This window comes from Harpia harpyja, chromosome 16, assembly GCF_026419915.1.
Source record: "Harpia harpyja isolate bHarHar1 chromosome 16, bHarHar1 primary haplotype, whole genome shotgun sequence".
NCBI lineage: Eukaryota > Metazoa > Chordata > Aves > Accipitriformes > Accipitridae > Harpia > Harpia harpyja.
In genome coordinates this window covers 33,956,760-33,965,383 of record NC_068955.1, presented here as the reverse complement: position 1 = coordinate 33,965,383, position 8,624 = coordinate 33,956,760, and the positions used below count along the sequence as shown (strand labels likewise).

At 72.7% G+C, this 8,624-nt stretch overlaps 4 protein-coding genes across 5 annotated transcripts; 2 read left to right on the top strand and 2 right to left on the bottom strand.

Annotated features, from left to right (window-relative positions):
• Nucleotides 1-322: 322 nt before the first annotated feature.
• Nucleotides 323-2,064, top strand: BTBD18 (BTB domain containing 18). The gene is made up of 3 exons (XM_052810885.1): nt 323-404; nt 856-993; nt 1,112-2,064. The coding sequence occupies exon 3, from the start codon at nt 1,165-1,167 to the stop codon at nt 1,951-1,953; it is 789 nt and encodes a 262-aa protein (XP_052666845.1). The 5' UTR covers nt 323-404; nt 856-993; nt 1,112-1,164; the 3' UTR covers nt 1,954-2,064.
• Nucleotides 2,065-2,071: 7 nt separating this feature from the next.
• SELENOH (selenoprotein H) lies at nt 2,072-3,281 on the bottom strand. Of its 2 annotated transcripts, XM_052810889.1 has the most exons (5): nt 3,265-3,281; nt 2,759-2,924; nt 2,519-2,664; nt 2,321-2,434; nt 2,072-2,258 (listed from the first exon to the last, which is right to left on the bottom strand). In XM_052810889.1, the coding sequence occupies exons 2-4, from the start codon at nt 2,902-2,904 to the stop codon at nt 2,334-2,336; spliced, it is 393 nt and encodes a 130-aa protein (XP_052666849.1). In that variant the 5' UTR covers nt 2,905-2,924; nt 3,265-3,281; the 3' UTR covers nt 2,072-2,258; nt 2,321-2,333. The 2 variants fall into 2 exon arrangements, with proteins under 2 accessions (XP_052666849.1, XP_052666850.1); XM_052810890.1 differs by lacking the exon at nt 3,265-3,281 and having other exon boundaries at nt 2,072-2,254; nt 2,759-2,981.
• Nucleotides 3,282-3,692: 411 nt separating this feature from the next.
• Nucleotides 3,693-6,266, bottom strand: TMX2 (thioredoxin related transmembrane protein 2). Its single transcript, XM_052810879.1, has 8 exons — nt 6,016-6,266; nt 5,531-5,591; nt 5,238-5,351; nt 4,783-4,859; nt 4,599-4,705; nt 4,426-4,491; nt 4,178-4,307; nt 3,693-4,035 (listed from the first exon to the last, which is right to left on the bottom strand). Exons 1-8 carry the CDS (start codon nt 6,202-6,204, stop codon nt 3,889-3,891), a joined length of 891 nt encoding a protein of 296 aa, XP_052666839.1. The 5' UTR covers nt 6,205-6,266; the 3' UTR covers nt 3,693-3,888.
• Nucleotides 6,267-6,476: 210 nt separating this feature from the next.
• Nucleotides 6,477-8,356, top strand: MED19 (mediator complex subunit 19). The gene is made up of 5 exons (XM_052810886.1): nt 6,477-6,699; nt 7,161-7,417; nt 7,522-7,618; nt 7,709-7,803; nt 7,978-8,356. The coding sequence occupies exons 1-5, from the start codon at nt 6,498-6,500 to the stop codon at nt 8,044-8,046; spliced, it is 720 nt and encodes a 239-aa protein (XP_052666846.1). The 5' UTR covers nt 6,477-6,497; the 3' UTR covers nt 8,047-8,356.
• Nucleotides 8,357-8,624: the final 268 nt, after the last annotated feature.

The window sequence follows — 8,624 nt, the reverse complement described above, 5'->3', positions numbered from 1 at the left end:
AGCCCGCCGCCCCGCCGGCTCCCTCCGGCCACGGCAGCGGGGCCTCTTCCCCGCTGCGGTGCCGCCGGGAGGGCTCGGGCCGCCCCCGCCATGGCGGCGGCCCCGGCCCCCGGCGCCTCCGCCGGCAGCCCCGCCCTCGCGCCCTTCCCGCCACAGCCCCTGCCGAGCCGCCATTGGCTGGCCGGGTGCGAGTGGCTGGCAGTGGGCCAATGGCGGGGCCGCTGCTGGGCGGGGCCAGCCGCCGGGCCACGCGAGGCTGCGGCCGCGAGGCGCGCGCGTGCTGTGGGGAGGCGGCGCGGCCGCGCGGCCGCCCGGTGCCGGTGCCCGTGCCCGTGCCCGTCCTCGTCCTGTCCTCGGCCTCGGCCCCCGGGACCTCGGCGGCAGCCTCCACCCCCCGCCGGCAGGTACGCGGCGGGCCCGGCCCTGCCCGCCCGGGGCGGGGGCCGAGGCCCTGCGGCCGCGCCTCAGACCGGAGGCAGGCCGAGGGGCAGGCGGCGGGCTCCAAACCCGCCCGTTTTCCCCCCCCAGAATCGCCGTGGCTCGCGCCCTCTGGTGGCCGAACGGAGCCCCGGGGCTTGGCGGGGGCACGTGGGGCGTTGCGCCGAGGCTGGACGGACCCGCCGGCCGCCCCACGGGCGTGCGGGGCTTTGCAGAGGTGTTGCACGGCTGCGTGGGCCGGTGCGCAGGTGCACGGGGCCTCTTCGGCGGCCGTGCCACTGCGCGGACGATTGCGTGGCCGCGCCCGTGCTCCCGCGCAGGCCCCGCTACGTCCCCGTCCCAAACCGTTCAGACCAGCCCGAAGGGGGGGAGGCGGGTGCTGATCCCCGTGTCCCCAGCGCTGCGCTGTCTCCGCAGGGTGCCCATGAGCTCTCCGTCGGCCCACCCCGAGGCTGCTCTACCGCAGCACCCGCCTGCTCCGCACGGCCTTCCAGCACCTCCACCAGCAGCAGCAGCGAGCGGATGTCTTCTGTGATGCTGTCCTGCAGGCTGAAGGTGAGCGGGCAGGGTGGCCCACGGAGGTGCCGGCGCCCTCAGGGGACCTGCAGCCCCCAAGGAGGATCAGGGAGAGCAGGGGGGCTGCAGGGTGGTGATGGCTGCTGTTGCTTTGCAGGCGAGGCGGTGGTGGCCCACTGCTGCGTCCTCTCTGTCTGCAGCCCCTTCTTCATGGAGCGGCTGGGCCGGGAGCTGCCCCCCCGGGGTCACAGGGTGGTGCTGGAGCTGGCGGGGCTGAAGATTGGGGCGCTGCGCAAGCTGGTGCGCTTCCTCTACACCGCCGAGCTGGAGGCCACGCGGGAGGAGGTGCAGGAGGTGCTGGCAGCTGCCCGCCGCCTCCGCGTCACGGAGCTCGAGTCACTGCAGCTCCAGGGGGGACGCCTGGTGAGGCCAGGACCCCAGCGGCAGCTCGACCGCTCCTGCCTGCGCCCTCCCCAGCGCGGCTCCCCCCCGGCAGTGGGTGGCAGGGCTGAGCCCGGCGGTGCCGGTGTCCCCCCTGGGAGCAGCGATGTCTCCCCGCGGGGGCGGCCATGCTCTCTGGGGACCCTGCGCCCCAGCCCTGGCCCTGTGGGGCGGGTGAAGCTGCGGAAGGTGGAGAGCGGGGGGTGCTGGGAGGTGGTACAGGAGAAGCAGCCCCCCACCGCGCCCAGCGCTCTGGCAGCAGGTGACATAGGGGCATTGGAATCACAGCCCCCCCCGGGTGCAGGTGCACTGGGGCGAGCGGGCAGGCGCTCCTCCCCCCGGCGGCCCCCCCGGGCAGCCTGGAGGAAGCAGGGCCGGGTGCCTCCCGCCCCCCAGCAGGGCTGCAGGCAGGTGATGTCGCTGGGGAACCCCCCAGGTGACCCCGAGGAGGAAGAGGTGGATGTGGGAACGGTGGAGCCGTGCCTGCCACCCGGCACCATCTGCATCTGGCCCTGCCCCTCATCCGACTCGGATGAGGAGGTGGACATCCTCACCTAGGGGGACCGGCTCTGCCCCCCCCACCGCTGCCTGCACTCAGGGCAACGCAGGCAGGGCTGCCCTCACCCCAGGCAAAGAGGCTGTGCGGTATTGAAATAAAGTGTTGGAGCTGGCAGAGTTGTGCTGTGGGGCTGCCGAGCTTTATTGGAGAATAGCAGGGGAACAAGGCGGGATGCAGGCGGAGCCGGCAGTGGCTGCTCACGGCGGAGCTGCGGCATCGGAGACGGGACTGGGACTGGCGGGTGCCCCCCACTTCATCTCGCCTCTTCATGGATGCTCGCGCCGTGGGTGCCGGTCCCGGCTTGCTGTGGGGAGAGGGCAGTCAGCATGCAGTCCCTGACCCATGCCCGTCCCCATCCCTGCTCACCTGCCCGCCACCTCTACGCCAAGCTGCTCTTCAGGGCTTCCACCATGGCCTCCGGCTGGGGGAACTTCAGCTTGCGGGGCGGCCCCTTTCTGATACCGCTCCACAGCTCCACGGCTGGGGAGGGCAAGGGGGGGCGGGTTAGGGGTGCCTGGGAGCCCCCCCACCGCCGTCACCGCCCGCCCATCCGCCGGCACTCACTGCTGCCGTCCTCCTTCACCAGGGACACCTCGAAGCTGTTCCTGCGCGGCTGCCGGGGGTTGATGTCCACGGGGAGGTGGGCCACGGCCCCCCGCAGGGCCGCGCTCACCGCCGCCGCCTCGCGACCGAACACCCGTCAGCTCTTGCTGGGGGGACACGGGGGGGGGGTCAGGGCCTCCGGGGGGGGACCCCAGGGACCCCCCCCCCCCCCGCCCCCCGTTGGCACTCGGGCCGGCTCACCAGTGCTCGATGACGACGCGGGGGCCGGTCCCCCCCGGGCTGCCCTCGCCCTGGGCGCGGGCCCGCTTCTGCGGGGCGCCCGCCTCCTCCGGTGCCTCGGCCGCCGCCGGTTGCTGGGCCCCGCGCTTCCTCCGTCGGGGAGCCATCCTGGGGAGAGCCGCCCGGCCTGGCAACGGCGGGGGAGAGGCTACTGCAGGGTCGCGCTGTGGGGAGCGGGAGGGTGGGGGGGCGGGGGTCCTGCCTCGGGATGGGACCCCAGAGATCCCGCGGTTGGGGGGGGGGGTGTGCCCACAGGGATCCCGCTTTGGGAGGGGGTCAGGAGGGGCGGGTCCCCGCGGATCCCCCACGGGGCGGGGAAAGGGGGGTCCCCACTGGCACCCTGCGATGGGGCGTGGGGGTCCCGGGGATGCCGCCGCGGGGAGAGGGCAAGGGCCGGGGCCGGTACGGGGCGGGAAGAGGGCCCGGGTCCCCCTCCCGGGGAACGGCGCGGCCGCGCCACCTCCTACCTGCTGCGCCGCGCCGACCACGTGCCGGGACCGCGAGGCGCCGCGCCGGCTTCCGCCACTCGGGCGAGCCTCCGGGGGGGGGGGGGGGGGGCGGTGAAGGAAGGGTGTCGGGGATGAACGGAGCTCCGGACCCCGCGGGCTGGGGGACAGGGCCGCCCACCCCCCTCCCCGTCGCCGAACGGCTTCGTGGGACCGCCTCGCTCTTCCCAGGCCAGCGGGCCAGCCCGGGCCGCTGTAACACAGCCCCCCTCTCGGGCAGGCTCGGTGGTTCCGCCCGCGCGCCCGCCGCTCCCCCTCCCCGCCGTGCAGCCAGCGCCGCGGCGCTAGCCAATCAGAGTACGGCGCCTTCGGTCCCGGCGGCAAGCCCCGCCCCCGACGGTCCAGGCGGCCCCGCCCCCGGGCACGGACACAGCGCGGACGCGGGCACAGACCCGGACCCGGACCGTTTATTGTCAGCGGTAAGGACGGGCAATAACCGAGGGCGGGGTCTGTCCTACTGCCCGGCCCGGGGGCTCCCCTCAGCCAGAGCGGCCCCAGCGGGGCCGGGGAGGGGGGCAGGGCCCCCGGGGCCGGTGCCACCAGGCTGAGGGTGAGGCGCTGATGGGCGACAGCACTGGGCAGCTTCTACTTCTCTTTCTTGGTCTCCCCATCAGGGTGTCCAGCGGCTGCCTGCGCTCCGGGGGGCTCCTCGGGCCCCTCCTCCCGCAGCTTCGACTGCTTCTTGGCCTTCTGGTAGAGCTCGTTCAGGTTGAACTCCCGGATCACGTTCTCCTGTGGCCGAGAGGCAGCGTCAGCACCCCTGGGGACCCCCGCAGCCCCCCCCGCCCCTTCCCAGGGCACGGGCCGGCTGCCGAGCCCCATCCTGCCCCAGAGGTGGGGGGGGGGCCACAGGGGGGCAGAACATCTCACCCACCTCGGAGAAGGTCCAGGACACAGCCCGGCCCTTCTTGTCGATCTGGGGCCGGCGCATGGTCTCTGTCCCGCCCTGGAAGAGGATGAGGGTGGGCAGCTGCTTGGTAAGGGGTGAGGTGCTGACCTTGTACCTGTGGTGGGAAGGGGAGAGGCCACGGGTGACCCCCAGGCAGCTGGAGGGGGGCTGGGGGGCTCCCAGGGACTCTGCCCCAGCCCAGGCCCTGCTGCCCGGGTCCTCTCGCCCCAGACCTGGTGCTGACATCCGTGTACCGGCCGACGTCCACCTTCCCAAAGTGCAGCCCTGAGCAGTTGTACCTGGGGAGGACAGGGACAGACGGCCGCGAGTGCTGCAGGTGACTGCAGAGGCTGGGCATGAGCCCTGGCCCCACGACTCGCCGAGGCCCCCGGCAGGCGCCGCTCACTTGAGAGAGAGGTCAGCGAAGATGGGCGCGAAGGACTGGCACTCGCTGGACCAGTTGGCGAAGAACTCAACGATCCAGGTCACCCGCTTGTCCCGGTCCAGCTCCTCCTGCCGCGAGGGTGGGGGGCTCAGTGGGGGGTGGCGGGCAGAGCCCCCCGGCACCCCCCCAGGGAGGGGATACTCACATCTATGGTCTTGTCGCTGAAATACTTGATGTATTCGGGGCCCATGTAGAGGGGGGGCTTGCAGGTCATCAGGAACACTGCAACGACAGCGCCCCTGAGCCCCCCCCCGTCCCCCCCAGCACCTGGAAGGCCCAGGCTGGGTTTGGGAGGAGGCTCCTCCTTCCCCAGAGCAGCCCGGGGGGGAACCAAGGTAGAGCGAGCCCTGGGACAGGCAGGCTTCCCCCCCAAGGTGCTTCCTGAGCCCCCCCCCCCCCTTCCACTGCTGCCCCTCGAGCCCATGGAGACTCCTTATAGCTGCAGCCTCGTCCAGCATCCAAGGCCTCAGCCCCACAGCAAGAGGGAGCTCTGGCCCTTCCAGCCAGCTGGCGCGGAGAACGGGAGGACAGCGGGTGCTGAGGGCAGGGGGGCACCGCTGCTACCCCCGGCGCTATGGGTTCCCCTCCGGCAGGTCTCACCTATGCAGAGTGTGAGGTAGAGCAGGCCCATGCGGATGTCGAGGCGGAAGAAGAGGATGGCATTTGCCACTTTGCTGAACATGAAGATGTTCCCGATGTGCTGCTCCACAGTGACTGGGGGAGGGAGAGAAGGATAGAAGACGGGGCCAGATCCTCCCAGAAGACCAGGGGGGATCTGGCAGGAGGGCCAGATCTGGCCCTCCGGATCCCAACCCACCTGGCTCCCTGGGGGAGGCCCCCCGAGCAGCCCCACGGCCCCCCACGCCCACCCCCCAGCACAGGCCCCAACTCACTGGAGCGTCGGTTCTTCATCATCACGATGGCGCTGAGGAACATGAGGATCTCCACCTCCCGCTGGGAGGACATGAGAGACGTTTTGAGCAGGAGGCACCCGTGGCACCCAGCCAGCGCCGGCTGCAGCCGCACTGCCCTCCCACAGCCAGGCTGCTCCTGGCCCAGCCTCGCACAGGGAAAACAGCGGCTGTGCCAGGCCTTGCTGGCCCCGAGTCCCTGCCGGTTCCCCGTCTCCTCCCGGAGCTCCTTTCCCTCCCTCCCGCATGCCGAGGGAGAGGTGGCAAGGGCGGCGGCTGCCCCTGCAACGACAGGCACGGCCCCCCCCACCCTCGCCGGTGCCCGGGGAGCCCCTCAGCAGCGGGACGGCGCCAGCGGAGCGATGCCAGCGGCTACTGGGCCTCCCCGCTCCCGCGGGTGGGCTAGGGGTGCAGGCCCGGAGGAGGGCCCGTCCCGGGGGCGCGGGGCCCAGGCCGGGCCGCCTCACCCAGTCGAAGTCGCAGGGGTTGCCGTCCTCCCGCTGGGAGGGCAGCCCTTGGCAGAGCGGCGGGACCTTGCGGACGAGCAGGAAGGCGGTGGCCAGCAGGGCGGAGAGCGGGTAGTAGGGCCGCGCCAGCCAGCGGCACAGCCCCGGCACCGAGTACAACAGCGCCAGCAGCGGCGCCACCACCGCCATCTTCCCCTCCGCTCTCCCGGCCGCCGTCCGTTCGGTTCGCTCCGCTCCGACTGGGCCGGCCGCCCGCCCGCGGGAGACGGGACTTCTTCCCCACTGGCCAGTAGCGAGCGGCGCTGTCAAGCACTTCCCGTGCCCCGACGGACCAATGAGGGGGGAAGAAAGAAGCGACCAATCGGAAGGCTGGGGCCGAGCCTCCCGTAGCAACCGGGGCAGCGGGCGGGGCGCGGGCAGCGCTCGGCCAATCGCAGCGGGGCGGGGCGGCGGGCCGGCCCCGCGCGGGGCACGCCGGGAAGATGGAGAACTTCTCGGCGCTGTTCGGCGGGGCCGAGCCGCCGCCCGCCGCCGCCGCCGCCGCCGCCCTGGGCTTCGGGCCCGCCAAGGCGCCGGGCGCCGGGGCCGCGCCGCCCCCCGCCGCCGCCGCCGCGCCGCCGCCGGGCGAGGACGCGGCCCGCAAGGCCGCCGCCGGCCCCTTCTACCTGCTTCGGGAGCTGCCAGGTGCGGGGCGGGGCCGCGGGGCGGGGGTGCGGCCGCCGCGCTCGGCCAATCGGCGCGGCGGAGCGGGGGCGCGGCGGTAACTGGCGGCGCGACGGGCCAATGAGGGGAGAGGGCGGGGGGCGGGGAGGTGCGAACTGACAGCGCGGCAGGCCAATGAGCGCGCAGGGGGAGGGAGCAAGCGGCTCGCTGTCGAGTGGGGAAATGGGGCCTTGGGCTGGGGGGGGAAACGACGAGGCCGGGCGGTCCCGGTGCTGGGCTGGGGAGGGCGATCGAGACGGGGGGGGGGCGGTCGCCGGGGCGGGGAGCAGGGCCAGGTGGTCCCGGGGCCTGGGCAGGGGAGCGGAGCGGGGCCGGGGGGGGCCCCAGCGGGGGGGGGGGGGCGGGGAAGGCGAGCGGGGCGGGGGGCCCGGCTGGGCGGCAGCAGCACCCCATCCCCTCCCCGCGGCGGGCGGCTGGCGCAGGCACCACGGAGCTGACGGGCAGCACCAACCTGATCACGCACTACAACCTGGAGCACGCCTACAACAAGTTCTGCGGCAAGAAGGTGAAGGAGAAGCTCAGCAACTTCCTCCCCGACCTGCCCGGCATGATCGACCTGCCCGGCTCCCACGACAACAGCAGCCTGCGCTCCCTCATCGAGAAGCCCCCCATCTGCGGCAGCTCCTTCACCCCCCTCACCGGCACCATGCTGACGGGCTTCCGCCTCCATGCTGGCCCGGTGAGCCCCGGGGGCTGAGAGCTGGGGGGCGGACGGCTGGGGCTGGAGGCGGTGGGGCTGGGGGTGCCCGGCCTGGCCTGACCAGCCCCATCTCCCCTCTCCAGCTGCCCGAGCAGTGCCGGCTGATGCACATCCAGCCGCCCAAGAAGAAGAACAAGCACAAGCACAAGCAGAGCCGCACCCAGGATCCTGTCCCCCCAGGTAAGGGGTTGCGCCACGCTGCCGCAGCCGCCCCCTCTTCCGTCCTGCCCTGGGGGATGCCCAGCTCATCCGGTGCTCTCGTGTCTCCAGAAACCCCCTCGGACTCCGACCACAAGAAGAAAAAGAAGAAAAAAGAGGAGGATCCAGAACGGAAGAGGAAAAAGAAAGAGAAGAAGAAAAAGAAGGTGGGTGGGGAGAGCCGGGGTCTGACTCCCAGCCTGTGCCCACCCCAGGGGCCATCGGGCAGCGAGCTTGGCCCAGGCAGCAGCAGCGCCCGGAGCCAGTGAGCGGCCGTCCCCAGGGGTGCTGCTGTCGAGCAGGAGGTCTCAAGGGATATGCGTCTTGTCCTTCCTCCGCAGAACCGGCACAGCCCGGAGCACCCGGGGGTGGGCAGCTCCCAGGCCAGCAGCAGCAGCAGCTTGCGGTGAGGCCGCACCGGCACCACCCCGGGGATCCCCCAGCCGACCGGAACGGCCCTGACTGACCTGGGAGGGACTCGTCCCTCCCGCAGTGCTCGGCAGGGGGGCTCGGGCTGGCCTGTTCCCCCCCACCCCCACCTCCGGCAGAGAGGACACCCCCGCAGCCCCCCACTTGCGTTGTGCAGCCAGCCGGGACCAGGGGACACGGACTCTGCTGGCACTGGGGTTGCCGACCTTGGCCTTTTTTACCAAAACAACCTGGTGCATTGGGGGGGGTCTCTCTTTTTTAGTCACCTTTTAATTAAAGTCTCTGCTCTGAGGAGGGGCTGGTGGCAGTGGCTGCTACAACCCTCGGCTGTCACGGCGAGGTGAGGAGCCAAGACTGGGGCAGTCTGGTGGGGCGTGTGGGATCAGCACTGTCCCGACACGCTGTGGCCTGGGATGGAGGATCGTGGCCGAGCTCCCACCCCAAGCAGGGGTGAGGTGGGCTCCTACCTTGGCTTTGGCTGCTGGGCTGGGTTGAGGGGCTCTGCGCTCCTCTGCCCTGCACCTCCCAGGCCTGGCGAGGACAGGAGTGACCCTGGAGA

Excerpts from the sequence above, each read along its gene's own strand:
- BTBD18 (XM_052810885.1), top strand. The coding sequence starts at position 1,165 with ATGGAGCGGCTGGGCCGGGAGCTGCCCCCCCGGGGTCACAGGGTGGTG.
- TMX2 (XM_052810879.1), bottom strand. The coding sequence starts at position 6,204 with ATGGCGGTGGTGGCGCCGCTGCTGGCGCTGTTGTACTCGGTGCCGGGG. Across the intron at positions 4,706-4,782 it reads TCAGCGACAAGACCATAGAT|GAGGAGCTGGACCGGGACAA; the intron begins GTGAGTATCCCC and ends CCCTCGCGGCAG. Across the intron at positions 4,036-4,177 it reads TGTCCTGGACCTTCTCCGAG|GAGAACGTGATCCGGGAGTT; the intron begins GTGGGTGAGATG and ends TCTCGGCCACAG.
- MED19 (XM_052810886.1), top strand. The coding sequence starts at position 6,498 with ATGGAGAACTTCTCGGCGCTGTTCGGCGGGGCCGAGCCGCCGCCCGCC. Across the intron at positions 7,418-7,521 it reads TCCGCCTCCATGCTGGCCCG|CTGCCCGAGCAGTGCCGGCT; the intron begins GTGAGCCCCGGG and ends TCCCCTCTCCAG. Across the intron at positions 7,804-7,977 it reads AAGAGAAGAAGAAAAAGAAG|AACCGGCACAGCCCGGAGCA; the intron begins GTGGGTGGGGAG and ends CTTCCTCCGCAG.